The sequence below is a fragment of the Anabrus simplex genome, chromosome 2, assembly GCF_040414725.1.
Source record: "Anabrus simplex isolate iqAnaSimp1 chromosome 2, ASM4041472v1, whole genome shotgun sequence".
NCBI lineage: Eukaryota > Metazoa > Arthropoda > Insecta > Orthoptera > Tettigoniidae > Anabrus > Anabrus simplex.
In genome coordinates this window covers 1,212,726,531-1,212,746,141 of record NC_090266.1, presented here as the reverse complement: position 1 = coordinate 1,212,746,141, position 19,611 = coordinate 1,212,726,531, and the positions used below count along the sequence as shown (strand labels likewise).

The following is a 19,611-nucleotide window of genomic DNA, read 5'->3' as shown; positions in this document are numbered from 1 at the left end:
TTAATCGTAATGAAATTCATGAAAGAAAACTAACATCCTGGTTGTCACAATAATAGAAAAATATCTGAAGCAATCAATTAAGTCTGCCGCAACATGCAATACAGGTCCATCCTCCTCCCACTCTTATACTCACTCTCCCTCCCGTCACGCTCGTTTCCCCTAGCCAACACAATCTAAAAGCAGTCCCCAGTCAGTGTGAAAGTCAACACCGACCCAACTTCAACTACACAAGCACAGGGCTGGAGGAAAGACGAAGTGGGTAATGTTTTCGACTCTTCTTATTAACTTTTATTTCAACCTCATCACCTTTTCATTCTCACACTAGGCTTTTTGGTCACTTTTAGATCCTGGTTACATTTTTATTCTCCGTGAAGAAATTTACAGAGCTCAAAACTTCACTCCATTCTAAAAGTGTGGCAAACAGATAGCATTTCACCATCGTCATAATTTTAAATATTCCTCCAGCCAATCAATAGTTGTGGCAAACATGGTTGGACCCACACCCATTCCAACTATGTAGATTCATCGTACAATAAGACTGAAATAATGAACATTCCTAAATATGGATTTTTAGTGCAATTGCTGATTGTATTTTACCTCATTTAAGTTTTTTATGCATCACTGTTTTATACATGATTTTCATCCTTGTATATTTTAAGCTTAAGGTGATCTGCAGGTACGGTCGAAACAAGTCCTACTACGTAGTGTTTTAGACAGACCATTTATTAAATGGCAATAATTTGTTTTGAAGGGGTGGACGTAATGCATATAAATTCTTTTTAAGAATTTTATCCCAGATATTTTGTTATAGTTTGTGTACCGGAAGGTACACCTCAACTCCGCACATTTAAAAGAAGCACCTCAAGGAACTCTATCAGACTAAACTTGAAACAGCTAGTGCATGAAGTTGGGACGTAGACCAGAACATGTCACCACTGAATAATTGAGTAATGTCTTATTTTGAAGTTGCCTAAACTGACTGCATTTATTTGTTTTGTTTTGGTTTACGTCAAGAAGTTTGAACTTTTCTCCATAGATGTCATTACAAAAAGCTGAGGTAATGCACTCTGGAGCAAGGTAGAAGAATTAGTTATTTAAAGAAGTTTTGTGTTTATAGGTTTTTCACAACTAAACTAACTTTCATTTATTTCAATATTTCAGGGTTTGCAACACTTCCTTCTCATTCCGCCAGCTTTTGAATCTGGCCAATCTGAAATTTTCTGTAATTATTTTTCAGCCAATAATAGGCTTCTTGTACCTTTTGGATTATCCAATAAAAATGAGAGGGTGTGTCCGGATTTAGTCCAGAACCTTCTCAAAACATCCCCTCGGGTATATAAGCTGCGGCTTTTCAAGCTACCTTGTCTTATAGATTGCCAAATTTCCGAGAGTGTGTGTGTTAAGACAGGAGGCGGGGCGTGTCATTCTTCTGCAGGCATTACACCAGCCCAGGTAATGGCCGCCAATTTTCTATCTTTGTAGCTATCTCCGCCAATTTATACAAGGGGAAGGTTCTAAGCTTTAACTATGTAACCGTTTTTTTAAAATGTAAACTCCTTCCTTTTCATGTAAAATTTCATAAAGTCTTAAACTGTAAATCGGGGATAGAGAGTGCGTTACCCTCTCGAGTTCCTCTTCAATTTATCTTGAGGTGACTACGATTTTGTAACTGTTTCTTTTCCTGAAATGCACTAAATTAACCTTTCATTCTAGTCACCTCAGTAGCTTGGGATTTGCCTCTGTGTCATCGGGCCGCGAGCCCAATTAGGGTTTTATTCTTGGTTTTCTAGGAGCGCAAGTGTACGCCTCCATACATTTTGTGTTTGAGCCAGTCATTTAACCTGTTCTTTCCACGAAGGCCCAGTAGTTTGGGTAATAGATACCCCTGTGTACAAAAATTGTAATTTGTAGGTTGGACCTAGAGAGGCCAGAAATTGTAAGATTTTTTTGTAAATGTTGCCTTGAGTATTCTGTAAGAAATCGGGAGCCAGCCTCCTTTATTGAATTCGGAGAGCTTGTAAACTCTTTCTGATTTTTGTGTGATACTAGTGGTGCCATTGGAAGGCCGTAATTGTAACGGCTGGAGCAAAGTGCTCTGGTAAACACTACATTGGTGACATTGTAAATTTGTAAATTAGGGGCTTGAAGCCCAAAAGTGTTAAATTCCCTATTCCGGGGTTTTCTATTTTTGTATCAAAATTGTCATTGTACCTGCTACACTGTTGTTAAGTTTGATTTTCTGAAAGGAAATTTAACCTTTATTTAAAGTTTTAAATTAGTTTTTGATATCGTAGTTAGAGCCATTCAAGCCCGCACCTTCTTTCACCTCTCTCAGTTCCACGGATAACTCCGTAACAGTTTATGTCGTGCCAGGATATTTTGTGTGCGTCTTTGAAGAATCTATATTTATATTCTTCAATCGTTGATAGGTAGTAAATTTCTGGGAGCATTCTGGTGGCTGGAGGTTGTATGAGGCATATATTGCATCATGTGTAGAAATACCAGGTACAGATGTTTAACCAACATTTGAACTCTAAGTTGCTGATAACTATAAGATCTAATATTGTGTGCTAATGAGATGTGTCGTGAGTCAGAGGAAGAAGCAAGATGTCCATATTATATGCTTGAAACGTTTTGAGTCATGTGGTTTCGGAAGAAGTTACGTTAGTCATGTCCGTAGTAAAGTCTCCGTCGGGCCGAGTGGCTCAGACGGTTGAGGCGCTGGCCTTCTGATCCCAACTTGGCAGGTTCAATCCTGGTTCAGTCCGGTGATATTTGAAGGTGCTCAAATACGTCAGCCTTGTGTCGGTACATTTACTGGCACGTAAAAGAGCTCCTGCGGGACTAAATTCAGGCACCTCGGCGTCTCCAAAAACCGTTAAAAGTAGTTAGTGGGACGTAAAGATAATAACATTATTGTTAGTAAAGTCTCCCTTAATTATTGTGTGAGGGTAGTCTTGCAGTAGTTTAGTTAAGTCAGCTTGAAGATCTTCTAAGTTTCCTGTATTTGGAGGTTTGTAAACTACTCCTACAAGGGCTTTAATCCTGTTTGCTGTCATTTCTACAAGCATGTATTCCGGTTTCCTCTCGTACCTGCCTGGTTTTATCCTGGTTAAGAAATACCCGCAAACCCTTCCTCACTATTTGTATGATTATTTCTCAGAAGCAAGTAGCCTTCAAGATGACAAAGAATACGGGCTCTTATCTGCTAACCATGACTGAGATACTAGCAGGGCATGGAAAACAACTGGGGTGAATATTTCTGTAAGCTCATCCATTCGGTTGGCTGCTAATAAGCTTTGCCCATTTATATATCAGTCGTGCAGGGCTCTGGGATGTTGCGAGACAAAATTCTTAAGAATAATTGTGGTACATTGGCCAGGGTTTGTGCTACAGGATGGGTGGGGGTTGGGGGTGGGGGAGTGGGAGTAGCAGAAGGACATGAGAGGATAGCTGGTCTGGTGGTTGTTGAAATCGACTAGTGACGCCAGAGAAATGTACATTGTCACTTGTAACTGTAATCAACTTGGAAGAATGTAAATCACCAAAAATAAATTCAACTCCTAGGAGGAAATTATCGTTAACTGAAGTACAGGGGTGCAGATAAGGAATCAGCTGTACATAAAATTAGCTATTATTTGTAAAGTACAGTACAACTAAATTAGGGGTGTAGAGTCTATAATTAATTAATGAAGTATAAAGTAGGTAAAGTATTGAAACTATTTAAAAATAAAAGTTGTTACATTAATAATTAATCACAAAAAATAAGAACAAATACACATATTTAGTTAAATTAAAGTCAGAAGGTAATTCAATTTTAAAAATGGAATGTTACGAATAGGGAAGATACGTAAAAACACAGTAATATTGAAATAGCAATGTTACGGTCGAGAATAGTGGGCAAAGGAGTTTCTTAACTATGGGAAATAATGTTAACTTTATATTTACAATGTGATATGTTCCCTACATGTTGCTCAGATTTTGTTGCCTTTTAGTTTGTGAATGATGACTGTGCAGTCCTTGGTCTACATGTTACGCAGTCCATGGAGCTCCACTGCTGTGCGAAGGATGCTCAACCAGCATGTTGTCCAGACTTTCCTGGGCGGTGATCCCACTCCCTTTTAGTTTCCTCTTGTTATGGAACGGTCTGCTGCGGTCTCTTTTTCAAAACAAATGTAACTAATATCGGGCAAGATTCCTGCCCTAGGGGCCGATGACTTTCGATGTTAGGCCCCTTAAAACAACAAGCATCATCATCATTATCGATTTCTGCCCTGTTATCGGACCAACTCAGCGGCTGCGTGAAATATCAGCTAATTGAATGTCTGCTCCTATTTTTCATGCAACATCCATTATAAGGTGGTCAGTGTCTTCCCATTCAGTCTCAGGCACACCAAATGCTTGCTGATTGCCTCTCCTGTGGTATTGCTCGAGGTCATCAATCCAAGGGACAATTTCTTCTTTAGAAGATGTATTTAGCTCCTTCAAGCTTTGCCGCAGTGGTTCAGTTGCACTGGCCTTTGCACTTACTTGTTTCCTGAGCTCCTCGTTAAGAGTCTTAAATTTGGACAGTGCCTCCTCCATTCTATTTAAAACTTTTCAATGCTGGCTGCAACCGCGTCGGCTGGCACCCTCACAACGTCAGTCTCCTGTAGTATGTACTGAATGGTGTCCTCCATATCAATGATGGCAGCACTTCCTCTGGGTTTGGATGCAGGCATGACACTACTTCTCAAAACAATCACTTAATTTAAATATAATGATAAAACTGCATCTTTTTCATATAGATCCTGGCTCAGTCTGGTGGTATTTGAAGGTATGTCAGCCTCGTGTCGGTAGATTTACTGACATGTAAAAGAACTCCTGCGGAACTAAATTCCGGCACTTCTGCATCTCTGAAAACTGTCAAAGTAGTTAGTGGGATGTAAAGCAAATGACATTTACCTTTTTTGTATGTGGTACTTAGCTACCAGTTAAGCACTCTTCACACACGGAACACAAGCACAGTTTCAATTCACACTTCACTGTTTTACACCTTCGTAGTGCATTTCCAATTCAGGTTATGAAGTCTGTTTATTGAAAGGGGTATTGTGTGAATTACCAGAAGATGGTTACAGCTGAATTACCAACCAAGCTAGGCAATAGATGCCAGCAGTATGTTTATGTAATTAACATCCAATGTACATCACATTTTCTATAAATGGACCGAGATGCAGTGAGTCAGTATATACAGATAACATACAACAACAAATTTGAAGAATATGAATGAAGATGATGTGCATAGACACACAAGTGTTATAATATTGTCATTGGTTTTGCGTTCCATTAATAACATTTACAGTCTTTGGAGATGCCGAAGTGGCCAGAGTTCATTTACATGTTGATAAATCTGTCGACAAATGGCTGGTGTAGTGGAATACCGTCAACCTGCCGACTTACGCTCCATAGTTTGTGCTACTCAGGCTAGTACTAGCACAAGTGTGCACCCCATTGTCTGTTCATCATCCACTGTTATAGTTGAAGGAAGGAATTGATTGTGAAATCTCTGTTATTGTTAAAATGACAGATTGTAGTGAAGAATAGGAAAATAAACTCTTGTTTCTCTTTGTCATTAACTCAGTTTGGAAAAATTATCCAGAGAACTTTGAACCACTGAGTGAGTTGGCCATGCGGTTAGGGGCGTGCAGCTGTGAGCTTGCGTTTGGTATATAATGGGTTTGAGCCTCACGATCAGCAACGTGAAGGTTGTTTTCCATGGTTTCCCATACTTTATTTAAGGACATGGCCACTTTCCTAGTCCTAGCCCTTTCCTGTCCCATCATCGCCATAAAACCTATCTATATCAGTGCAACGTAAAGCAACTTGAAAAAAATAAATAAAACGTAAATAAATTAGGGCCATGGTGTTGAGTTAAGGCTTCAAAATTGGTTTTGTTAGACTTATTTGTTCGCACTTCATGTACAAGTTGATAAAATTACATTTCATTATACTTACCAAAATGGAGAAAAATAGAAATAAATATACATACATACATTATCATTATGGACTGTTATGCCTTTCAGCGTTCAGTCTGCAAGCCTCCGAGAAATTACTAAACGTTGCCACAATCCTCAATTTGTAACTAGTGTTGTGTCCTCATTTAGTTCTATACCTCTTATCTTTAAATCGTTAGAAACCGAGTCTAACCATCGTCGTCTTGGTCTCCCTCTACTTCTATTACCCTCCATAGCAGAGTCCATTATTCTCCTAGGTAACCTTTCCTCCTCCATTCGCCTCACATGACCCCACCACTGAAGCCGGTTTATGCATACAGCTTCATCCATCGAGTCCATTCCTAAATTAGCCTTTATCTCCTCATTCCGAGTATCCTCCTGCCATTGTTCCCACCTGTTTGTACCAGCAATCATTCTTGCTACTTTCATGTCTGTTACTTCTAACTTATGAATAATATATCCTGAGTCCACCCAGCTTTCGCTCCCATAAAGCAAAATTGGTCTGAAAACAGACCGATGTAAAGACAGTTTCGTCTGGGAGCTGACTTCCTTCTTACAGAATACTGTTGATCGCAACTGCAAGCTCACTGCATTAGCTTTACTACACCTTGATTCAATCTCACTTACTGTATTACCATCCTGGGAGAACACACAACCTAAATACTTGAAATTATCAACCTGTTCTAGCTTTGTATCACCAATCTGACATTCAATTCTGTTGAATTTCTTATCTACTGACATCAATTTAGTCTTCGAGAGGCTAATTTTCATACCATACTTATTGCACCTATTTTCAAGTTCCAAGATATTAGACTGCAGGCTTTCGGCACAGTCTGCCATTAAGACGAAGTCGTCAGCATAGGCCAAACTGCTTACTACATTTCCACCTAAGTGAATCCCTCTCTGCCATGTTATACCTTTCAGCAGATGATCCATGTAAACTACGAACAGCAAAGGTGAAAGATTACAGCCTTGTCTAACCCCTGTAAGTACCCTGAACCAAGAACTCATTCTACCATCAATTCTCACTGAAGCCCAATTGTCAACATAAATGCCTTTCATTGATTCATATCAATGAGAAAATCTTTCTTTAGAGTTGAACATTGGAGCTTGTTGCTTCTTGGGAGGTGATGGTGCAAGATGAAAATAGAAACAGCTCTTGTCAGGTTTAATTTTTTACTCACAAAACTGTTCAAGAGTGATTGGATATCGTTCCCTTCAACTTGTTCTGCTTCATCTGCTGTAATTTTTGTTTCTGTGATCTTCGGAAATATTTTTTTTAAATATCTAGTGCTGTCGTATGGCTCGGTTGTCACAATCAAAATATCCCGAATGTAATGCACAGTAATCAGTTTGTGTTTCTTGTATGGACATTGGAGACCTAGAAAGTGACCTGCCAGACACTACACTCAGCAAGAGAATCAATTAAAGTGAGACACTTTCTTAGGCTTCTAGTTGACCACACCAAGGTTGACATGACAGTAAACAATATGAAAAGGTGGGATGAATCAAAGGCACAGGACAAGTGTACTTTCATGTTTGAAGTGATGGGTGATTGGGATAACTTTTCCTTAGAGAATCATGATACAAGGAAACTTTTTGATTTCTTTTTGTATTTCCTCTCCTTGCAGAATCTTTGGACTCTGTAGCGGAATTACCCTCTGTTGGAGGTCAACAGTTGCAACATTTGGTAAAAGGAAGACCTAGGAGAGCCAAAACTCGTGCACCTTCTCGGCCCATGCTGCGTCCAACAGAAATTATTGAGAATGTCCAAGATCTGGGAGAAGGATTGGATACATTTTTTCGACCGAGTTCTGTGACACCAACGGGCACACCATTAGTTTCTCCCACCTCAGATGATAGGTTGGTGGTGTGATGTTACAGTTGATGATAGCTCCAGAAATTCAGTGATATTTTCTATGCTTTCTGTTTGTCTACAGCTCACATACATTCCCATCTGATAGTAGTCCAAATTATGCACCTAGTACCAGAGATGAATGGAAGGTTGTAAGACCAGCAACAGGAAAATGTGGCACTGAAGAAGGCAATGGGAACAGCAGTCTTAAAGAAAGATATGGACGCAGTTCTCCTCTGTTGAGGGGAATGTCTGGTCTACTGGAGCCTGCTCCTCGCTCCCGTTCAAGTGATAATCTGGAGAAGTATTCCCCTCTTGTTGGCAGACGTTCACAAGGAGACTCTCCGCTTACAGCGTCACCCTTAGCACGTCGTGTTGCTGGTCAAGAAGGTTCTGTAGAGGGTAAGTGTCAACCTCCAGTTGCCTTCCCAACTGCTCCTAGTAGTCGCAAATAATGACAAGACTGATTACTTCTAGGAGTCCAGTTTCCAGAAGAGGATAGTGGTTGCAGCAATGTATATGAAGATATCAGTGGAGACAAAACTGGAGGAGTACCAAAGATTAAACTGGGTTCTGGTAATACTGTTCTTGCTGGAATGAAAGCTCGTCAAGAGAAGAGGACATTGAATCCTCTTCGACAGGTTTACTAGCATTTTTTTGTTTATATGTTAACCATTGACAGTGATGGACAAGATGTACAGTATAATCTGTGTGTGTGTTTGTGGTTTGTAGGAGGGTGAGCCAGAATCTTCTCCAACAGTTCGTCTGCGTAGCACGGGTTTTGGAGATTCTCTACGTTCAACAACTAATGGATTTCCTAAGGGTAGTCCAGATACACCCAAGTCACCCATTTTAAAATCTGTAGCTAAAGAAGCTGGCCTGAGGTCTGATGTTGGTAAGTTGTCATTTCAACTTTTAATTTTAACATATCATGTTCTCACTTATGTAATGTACTGTATATGAAATGATAGTGGTGACTTCTTGTTATTTCTTTGCATTAATTACAACAGTGTGTCCTGCTCCTTGGCTGCATGGTGAATGTAATGAACTTCTGCTAGTTTGATTCCCAGCCAGCTTGGGGGCTGATTTTAATACACATCTTTATTTACATACAAACCATCACAGAAACACTGAATAGTGAATACCGTATTTAGTCGTGTATTAGACCCCTCACTTATTAGAACCCCCTTGGCTTTTTGAGACAAAGAAAATGAAAAATATCTTGCATACAAGACCCCCCAACGTAATTCGTCAGAGAAGAACGATTCCGCTTCGAAGAGGCTGCAAGCCTGATGTAGCTCTGAAGACATCACACAAATTTGTGAATAGTTTTGTCCGTATGACTACGCAATGAAAACACATGTCGAAGTCATGCGGTACATCTGTGTTTCGTAGTTAAGAAATATCTGCTTCTGTAGCGTAGGCCTACTGCAGCTCTGATGACGTCGCACAAATAGGTGAATAGTTTCGTGTCCGACCCGTGCATTGCAAGAACACATTAGTCATGTATATATGTCTGTGTTTTGTAGTTAAGAATGTACGCCAGCGTAGTGGTTAGCACAATTAGCTGCCATTCTTGGGAGCCTGAGTTCGATTCCCGGTACCATGTTGCCCAAGATTTACAAATGTTAGGAAGGTTAATTTGTGGTAAAAATGGTACATGCAACTCCCTTCCACTGGGGGCCTGTGTAAAAAAAGAACTGCACCACCTCGGAATGACAAAACGAGTTTACCTTAGTTAAGAAATATTCGCGGTTGTTGCTATTAATATAGGCAGGCGAGATCATTAATAAAGTGATCGTTTAATATCTTGTAACTCAGGCCAATATAGGGGTTTTTTGGGAGAGAAGTAGGTTTAAAACGTGATAAAGACAAACCAGTCACAATTGTTTTACTCGCCAGCGTACCTAACAAATATTAATAATAATAATAATATTGATTTTTTATGTCCCCACTTACTATCAGCGATATTCGGAGACGTCAAACAAAACATACTAGGGTATGCATTAATAAAAAATGGGAGACAACGAACGTACAGAATTAAACATTATGATAATAAAAAGCATTAAAATTACCGGCACACCTGCAGGTATACATAAATGCAGCAAACTTTCCTGTTATTTATTTTTATTCTTTCAGTCGTGTCGTGGAACTTTTGGCACTATCCAGGCGATACCATACCTAACTTAAAGAATGTGGTCTCTCTCATCTCATTTAACTTACAGCTGTTTAGGTAAATCCTGATGTTCCACGAACCTACTACGCTGCCGTAGCAGGGGGAGAGGTGATACTCCCATGTGGCGCATCCCAGGTATTGGATAGGGGGATCCTAACCGGCTTACCGGCGGACTTGAGGGAAATAAAATACCTCTCGCGGACCAAACACACTACCCCCTGCGGGTGGGGGACGCACTTGTAGAATACACCCGTGGTATTCCCTGCCTGTCGTAAGAGGCTACTAAAAGGAGCCCAAGGGGCTCTCAACTTGGGAGTGTGGATTGGCGACCACGGGGCCCTTAGCTGAGTCTTGGCATTGCTTCCACTTACTTGTGCCAGGCTCCTCACTTTTGTCTATCCTATCTGACCTCCCTTGATCAACTCTTCTTATTTTCCGATCCTGAATGTATTAGAGCATTCGAGGCCTAGGGAGTCTTTCATTTTCACGCCCTTCGTGGCCCTTGCCTTTCTTCGTCCATTACTTCATTTTTCGAAGTGATGGTTCCCTTCTTTCTTCTTTTTTCTGTCTCTTTACCCCTTGTGGGTGGGGGACGCAGATGAATAATACACCCACGGTAACCCCTGCCTGTCGTCGAGAGGCGACTAAAAGGGGCAACCAAGGGATGATTGAATTAGAACCATGAAACTACTTTTGATTCGTACCATCATGCGGGGAAGACCATGGGTTGCCTATACTTGCGAGTAGTACCACTAAATTAGGTACAAAATAGGTTTGTGATTAGTAGCAGTAAAGAGGCTGGCCTGGGGGTTTCCAGTACCCATGCGTCGTACCCATGTGAGCAACACCACGGGTCTGGGCGTAGCCTGTGAGTTGTACCGCTATATGAGCGGCACCGTGGGTCTGCGTTGCCTGTGATTAGTACCCACTGCGTGAGGAACACTACGGGATAGTGCGAGTCCTTGTGGTTAGTACACCTAGGTGAGGAACCTAATCGGTTTGCGTTGGCTATGAGTGGCGCCATTGTGTGAGAAACGCCATAGGTCTGCGTTCCCTGTACGAAGTGCAATACTTGTGAGTAGTACCATCTTGTGTGGAACACCGTGAGTCTTCGCTACTTTTGATTAGTACCCCAACATGACAAATACCATGGTTCTACTTTACTCGCGACATGTACCATTCTGTGGGGCCTTCGACGTGGATTTTGCACCCCTTTAGACATCAAGCATCATTGTGCTTTATAAGTGGTCCCTTTGTCAGTAATACTATTATTTGCGATCTTTTTTGAGTCTGATCCATTGTTTTTTTGTTGAGTTCATGTCCATCCATTCATTCTTCATGACATTTTTTATTTTATTTTGGTCACTGGATGAATTTGAACTTTTTGTTATTTCATTTCGTACCATTAGAGGCTGATGACCTTGATGTTAGGCCCCTTTAAACAACAAGCATCATCATCATCAATCCTGATGTTATAAATGTAGAGAACAAGAATGAAATATACTTAAAAATAAGGGTCAGGCTTTCAACAGCCGCAGTTATCAAAAGAATGCTTCCAGTCACTATGTATTACATTCGGAAATACAACTAGTAACATACGGTAGTTATCAGCTGGTTGTTTTACATGCTTTCAACAACACGGCTTTATTCAGGAGTGGCTTCTGCTACACATACACCAGCTGGAAATATCAGAGAACATCTCTGGAAGCCATTTGGGAACAGCTTTGCACAGTTTGCACTCTATAGTCGGGAACAAAACTATTTTTAAAAGGTTCAAAAAGATGGGACCTCGAATGTTCTCAGTCTCGATTGCAGTGCATTGCTGACAAGATGGCAGTGAAGTTGATGTCATCTGGAATGATGACATGCCGGAAGCAGGGAAGTTAGCAGCGCAAGACAATTAAAATGAAAACAGTGATCAGGTTTCTGTGTAGTAGGCCTACTGCTCAACTGACAGAGACAAATGACTGGCCATTGAATTCTTTTGTATCAGTATTGCATAATATGATAATAAAATACCCTTATCCCTTTTCTCTACAGGGTCGAGTTTGAAGCAAGACGAATCTTCGTAGCGAGTTTTTACGACCGTATGACCTTCCTGAGGTTGACCTCATCAGAGGAATTAATGACATTAAACGAATTACGTGATAGATAGATAGATAGATAGATAGATAGATAAAGAATGGGTGAGCCCTGCCGTCGCAGGGCTCCACACATAGGTCTGTGAAGACCCTTTGCATCCCTTAAATGGGTTTGCCTAGTCCAGCCCTAGTGCTCCTAAGAGGATACCAGTGTCCGGATGTTGGCATTCCTGATGTCCTCCAGGCTCACAAAATGTGAGCCAAGATATCGATGTCTAGTGCTTGCAAGAGCCTCGCACTGACACAACACATGCGCGGAGGTCTCTTCCTCCCTACCACATCTTCTACACATTGGATCCTGGCTCATTTCATAATGTGTAGGTGTCTCTGTAAGGTATTGTGGCCTGTCAACAGTCCAACTACCATTTTCATTCTGGTCCTATTCAAATTTATCAGGACCTTTTTATAACTTTGGCTAGGCCCTTTGATAAGTTCACGTGCCTGCCTTGCTATGGTTAGCCTCTTCCAAATGTCTAAGTGAGACTGGTTTGTCTACTGGGATATTACCAGTTTCACGCTTCGGAGTGACACTCCTAGGAAGGGCTCTGGTCCTATGAAAGGACCTTTTGAGCCTTGTTTCGCTAGTTTGTCAGCTTCTTCATTTCCACTGATAGCTGTGTGCCCAGGGACCCATAATAGGGTAACTGAGCTAAGTTCATACAGCTGACCTAACATCCTTTGGCATTCCCATACCATTTTTGATGTTGTTCTAACTGTGCATAGTGCTTTTAATGCTGCCTGGCTATCACTGCAAATGGTGATGCATCTTCTATGTCCAGGCATGCTCTATATATATACAGCACAGGCCAGTATTGCATATACTTCGGCCTGTAAAACAGTAGCATATTTACCCATGGGAAGGGAGAGCCTTGTCTTAGGCCCCCAGACCCCAGCGCCTATGCCCGTCTGTGTCTGCGAGCCATCTGTGTACCATGTACAGGCCCCAGACCTAAGACGGGCCCCAGCATCCGCGGCCCACTCCTCCCTTGTGGGTATCACCACTGTGAACTTATAATTCAGATTAAAAGTAGGCTTCATCAGGTCCCCGATCATCATTGTCATAGGGCAGGTCTGGTGAAGCCTTGTAGGAATAGAAGCATGTCCTCTATTCGGATTCTTGAAGGACCATCCTCCGAGTGACCAGAGGTGGTAAGCACTCATTCCCGCTATATCCTTAACATATAAATGTAAGTGGGGAAGACCTAGAATGGCCTCCATTGCACATAATGGTGTGGTATCCAGTGCCCCTGTTATTTCTAGACACGCAAGTCTTTGGACACTGTTTAACTTGGTGGTCACAGTTTTACTCTCCGAACCTGGCCACCAGACTAATGATGCAAAGATAATCGAGGGCTGTACAATAGAAATATAGAGCCACTGGACCACCTTAGGTCCTAGGCCTCAAGTCATCCCGACGGCCCTGCGACAGGCCCACATAATCTTGCGAGCCTTATCCACCTTATGGTCTGTATGTTTCTTCCAACTCAGTCTTGCCTCAAGAATTACCCCTAGGTACTTAACTAAGGTTGTCTTAACTAATTTTTTCCCAAATAGGAAAGGCTCTGATGGTCCGTCTAGCCTCCTCCTCCTCCTGGTAAATACCACGAGCTCCGTCTTGTCGGGATTAAAGATAAAAATTTCATTGTTTCGTATTGAAAAGTATCACAGTTAAAATTGAAATAATAAATAAAGAGGTTCAACCTATTCAGTACCAGGAATCGAACCTCTTTATTTATTATTTCAATTTTAATTGTCGGGATTAACCAACAAGTCCATGTCGTGGCACCATCTTTCCACCCTATGTAGGGAGCTTTGTACGAGTTCTGAAACCGTACTGGGGAAATTTTCCACCGCCATCAGGCTAATGTCATCTGCATAGCCTTGGGCATAAGTTCCTCCAACATTTAACCTGGTAAGTAGTTCATCCACTACCAGACACCATAATGTTGGTGATAATACTCCTCCCTGTGGACACCCCTTGTCTATATTAGCTCTCAACATTACTGCGTTGAGGGTAAACAGAACTTGATGGCCCTGCAGTGAGGCCATAATCCCTTTTATGAGCATCCTGCTCACTCCTCTTCTCTGCAGACTAAGTTCTATGGAGCCCAAAGATGTGTAGTTAAAGGCCCCTTCTATATCTAGGAATACTACCATAGCAAGTTGTTGCTGATCCAAGGCACTCTCCAGCCTAGAAACTAGCTGGTGTAGTGCTGTCTCAACCAACTTCCCTGGTTGGTATGCATGTTGATGAGGATGCAGGGGACAGTCTCTTAATACTTTCTCCCGGATATGTCTATCCACCAGTCTTACCAAAGTCTTAAGAAGAAAAGACGTTAGACTAATGGGTCTATAATCCTTAGGTCTAGTATATGAAGACCTTCCGGGTTTAGGTATATACACTACCTTCGCCTGATACCACAAAGAGTACACGTACCCCATAGTGAGACAGGCTCTAAAAATTCTGACCAGGTATGGTATAAGGACTGCACCCACTTCCTGAAGAAGTGCTGGGAAGATCCCATCCATTCCTGGGCTTTTATAAGGAGCAAAAGATTCTAATACCCACTTCACCCTTATTGGGGTAACAATCTCTGCGGCTTCCTTCCAGCCACTTCTATCGGGTCTGAAGGATCCACTCGATTCTACTTCACTATTTGTGACTACTGAACCTGGAAAGTGGGCATCAAGCAATAAGCTCAGGGTCTCCCCCTCGGTGGATGTATATCCACTCGAAGGTGACTCCAATGAGCCCAGCCTTGCCCTTCCATCCAAGGTTAGAATTTTATGAAGCCTTGCCGCTTCATGTTGACTCTCAGTGGAGTCACAAAACTGTCTCCAAGATTTCCTAGAAGCCTTTTTGACTTCTGACTTGTACTTTCTTTGTGACTCTTTATAAGAATCTAGACTTTCTTGATCCTGAAGTTCCCTGTATTTATTCCAGAGCCTTTGTGTGTTTCTCCTCAGGTGTTCAAGATAACTGTTCCACTTGCAGCTTCCTGTTACTCTTTTTGCCTTAACAACTGGGCAGATTAATTCATAAGAGGTAACTAGTGTCTGTGTGAGAAAGCTCACACTGAGCTCCAGCTCTTCTTTGTTCTTAATTATATTTGAGGGTCCTCCTTCCAGTCCCCTCCTCACGTCCTCCATAAAAGACGTCCAATTGGTTCGTCTCGGGTTTCTGTAAGATGGGATCTCGAAGGAGCCCTCTATATGAAACACAATGTGTCTATGATCTGACAAGGAAGGCTCCAACGAAACTTTCCAGTCTTTAAATTCCTGTATGATTCCCATGGAACCCAGGGTAAGATCTATGATCTCCTCACTCCTATTATTGATGAAGGTAGGGGTATCACCTATGTTCATGATCTCAAGATCAGTTGTACATAGAAATTCTATGAAATGCTCTCCCCTTCGGTTTGTGTATTTACTTCCCCAAATGCTGTGATGAGCATTGGCGTCACAACCTACTATGAGGTTAAGTCCTTGTTTCATACAGTATATCACCAGTCTCTTGAACTCCTCCAGCGTGGGTGGAGATTCAGAGTCTCCTGGGAAATATGCAGAACAGACAATCAGGTCTCTTGGCTGTCCGCCCTCTTCATATCTCACTAGAACTGCTACAAGGTCTGTAGTAATGAAGCCCGGTATAGCCCAAGTGTTATGATCCTTAACTAGTATACATGCTCTAGGTTTCTCCTCCGCTACTCCACTAAATAGAGTGAAGCCTGCACATTTTTGTCCCATGATATGCCCCTGTCTAAGCCAGGGTTCTTGTATCAGGGCGACCGAAAACCTGCCTTTCTGGATACTTCTTATAAGTACCCTAGAGGCCGCTATACAGTGTTGTACGTTTGGTTGTATGGAAGTAATCATTCCTTACTTTCATGCAATACTTTACCTTATGCGGTCTCCGGAACGTGCAGCTCCACCTCCCGCGATGAATCCTGAGGCTTGGCTGGCCCCGGCTCCTGTCCAGGCCCCCGCTCTTCGCACCTGCTAGTCACAGTGTTGTCTGTGGTGGGGTTGGTTCTCTGCTTGTCGCGTTTGCCCTCCACCAGGGTGAAGGTAGCAACATGCACCCTGCAGAAGATCATCTTCCCCACCACTTTTTCCACATCTCTGGGAGTCCATGCTGACCTCAAGTCGGGCACCTCTCTTCTCCTCCTTGCGGTCGTAGACTCTCCAGCTGTTGGGATTTAAGCCATGGTTCTGGTGTGCCATTCTTCCCAAAAGGACGTTGTTGTCCTTTGGTTGTCCTGGTATCCAGACCATGACTCTCTTATAGGAAAGGAGTTTATCCATGCCCACAATTGTGAGCCTGGCTCCTTCCCACAGTTGCATGTCTGTAACAAGACTAGAAAGCCATGCTACAGTCTCATCATTCTCTGCAATAATGATGGCCGCACCTCTCGACAGATAGCAGTCCAGAATCTGAGGCTTAATGGGCCCCTGCTCCGGAAGCTCATCTATCAGATTGGTAATAGGCTCTTCCACAGACTCCACTTGTTTCTCAGTTAGCTGCTGGTCAGGATATCGTACAGGCACTATGGCTGTCCTGATCCCAGCTTTAGCTATCCTGGCATACTCCACCTTGGGTTTTTTGTGGGCCTGCCGATCTTCTTCTGGGGTTGCCCCCGACAGAAGTCATTTCCCCATTGGCGTTTTGGTGGGTGGAGTCCTCTGTGCCCTAGAGCAGTGCCCTTTCAGGGTCCCGCCTCTTGTGCCCATTGGATCCCCCCACAGTCATCGCTGTCGTGGCAGTAGAAGGCCTCTCAGCTCCAGGAGTTAGGCCCTCTTTGGCCTGCTCCCAGGCCTTTAAAGCCTTCTTATACCTCCTCTTCTCAGCGCCGGAGCACTGCTTCTTCTTCTGGACTAGAAGATTGCCCACCTCTAGAGTGAGCTCTCTTACTGTCGAGGGTCCCCATCGGTTATTGTTGAACGGGTGTTTCTCTCGGAGGCCCCAGAGGAGCTCTCCGGTTTTTGGGTGGCTACGGTACTCATGTAGGTCCCACGAGTAGCTAGGGAAATATAATGTCCGTCCAGGCAGAGCCCCGCATACCCGGGTGAGGCTACTTACTTCGAGAGGGCGCCAAGTATCTCGAAGGCTCCGTTCAAGACACATCTCCCATGTGCCATGCACCCCATCGACACGGGTCGCATTAAAGCTTAGGGCTGGGTAGTGCTGTAGCTTCCTCCTCCTTGTATACCGAATGGTTACCCAATAGGGCTCCATTCGGCATCGCAAGAAAGGAGCTACTAGTCCCCCTCACCACGCAGAGGATCTTCAATTGAAGAGGGTAACCGAGGTTATCCCCCTACAATTGTAGAAGCACACACAAGGGGGGAATGGCGTGATATGAGTAACTAAAAGGGATTATATTTACTTCATATGTAGGCCTAAAAGTCGTGTTAACCATTTATTGACTTTTTACATTTAGAAGGACTGCCTTCCACCAAAAATAGCCAGTATAACTCAAATACAGTCATAGGTTTGATAATGAACAGGGTAGAATATTTACATGTACAATTTATATCTCTTTATAGCCTAGAAGTCATGTGTTCATTGCATAAAATTTGAGGTTATCACATATTGGATCCTCCTTTACTTTTTTTTACTGTAAAAGTGGGGGAAAAAAGGGGTCTAATATGCAAGTAAATGCGGTATGTCCCTCCGCAAAAATAGGCTAAATCTATACAAAGTGCTGACCCCATGTAGTAGTAGTAGTAGTAGTAGTAGTAGTAGTAGTAGTAGTAGTAGTAGAAGTATTTATTCATTCATCATGTCGTTTACATATTTACAGGACTCTGTTTTATATATACATAACTCTTCTAATAACATTATTACTTGAGAAATATTAATCTTATAACTAAACCACATATATTACAGAAGTAGTAGTATTATTATCAACATATTAATACTTAAAGTAAATTGAATTTCTAACTATCTCTTGCACACATTAAATAAATTATTATTATTATTATTATTATTATTATTATTATTATTATACAAAATCACACCAACCTCAACAGTGTCGAGTAGATATCAGTAAAATACCACATAAGGTGAAACCTTGTGTGTGGTAATTTAGAATATTAATTACATAGTGAGAAATATATTTTAAATGATGCCTGAAATACGAGTATGGGTATGAGTGAATGACGGATATGATCAACAGCACATGGTGGAGCATTGAATAGAAATTGGATATGGTGATGTGATATTCTCATTTAGTTATTTCTTCCATAACAGTTTTATTATCCCTGACAAAGGATTTAAGACACTTCAGACTCATTTTCTGACCTAATAAAGTAGTTTGTAAAGAACCGGGAAGGACATTAAAGAATTTTGGAATGAAGTACAAGAAATTGCGCTTTGTTATGCTAAGTTTGGGTTTGTATAACATACAACGGTGGTTCATCTTACTGCGTGTTGAATATTCATGTTTAATGTTCTCAATTATATTTTTGTTTTTGTTAATATATTTGTATATTTCAAGGGCATAGAGCTGTTTTACATTAAATATATTTGCTTCAGCATATAATTGACTACTTGGGTATAATCTTCCTTTCTGGTACATTATTCGTAATATAAGGTTTTGAACAACGTGTATTTTATTGATTACATTTTTGTAGGCTCCTCCCCATGCCAAAATTCCGTAGCTAAGAATAGACTGAACTAAAGCGTAATAAACCTCTCTTAACAATTTTATACTGGATATGTATTTTAAATTATGAAATATATAAACAGTTCTTCTGATTTTCTTTCTTAAATCGGTAATGTGACTTTTCCATTTCATGTTCGAATCAATTAATAATCCCAAATACTTAACATTATTTACTTTATAAATTTTGTAGCAGTTACAATTAAATTTACAGTTGATGTTGTGTACAATTAATTCATTAAAATCGTTTCGTGTATCTGTTACAGAAAAATTCATAAATTTTGTCTTTTTAATGTTTAGAAATAATTCATTATTATCTAACCATGCTTTAACTTTAAGCATTGCTCGAGTTGCTCTCTGTCTGACGAGATTCCAGCTATCACCCTCAACATAAATGACTGTATCATCTGCATATGTTACGACGTGCGTATGTTCGGCATTTGCTATTGTTTTCTCTAGATCATTAATAAATAGAATAAACAATAAAGGACCTAATACTGTGCCTTGTGGGACACCCTTTATTATCCTCATTGGTGTGCTTAGATGTTGATTAATTTTGACATACTGTACTCGATCTGTCAAGTAACTCTCAAGCAAATCCAACACATTACCCCTAAAGCCGTACTTTTCCAATTTCTGGAGGAGCAAGCGGTGTGACACACTATCGAAAGCCTTTTCAAGATCAAGAAATATCCCTGTGGAGAGCAGAGAAGAATTAAGATTTTCGTATATTCTATTTGTTAAGGCGGATATAGCATCAGTCGTTCCGAGATTTTTAATG

At 41.4% G+C, this 19,611-nt stretch overlaps 1 protein-coding gene across 3 annotated transcripts in view; it reads left to right on the top strand.

The window, feature by feature from the left end:
* Window positions 1–19,611, top strand: part of LRR (Leucine-rich repeat) — an 808,120-nt gene that overhangs the window by 724,983 nt on the left and 63,526 nt on the right. For all 3 annotated transcript variants that reach the window (XM_067142208.2, XM_067142207.2, XM_067142206.2), the window contains exons 23-26: window positions 7,625–7,856; window positions 7,934–8,250; window positions 8,326–8,489; window positions 8,581–8,743. In XM_067142208.2, the coding sequence (XP_066998309.2) occupies window positions 7,625–7,856; window positions 7,934–8,250; window positions 8,326–8,489; window positions 8,581–8,743 (876 nt within the window). The remainder of the gene's footprint in view (window positions 1–7,624; window positions 7,857–7,933; window positions 8,251–8,325; window positions 8,490–8,580; window positions 8,744–19,611) is intronic.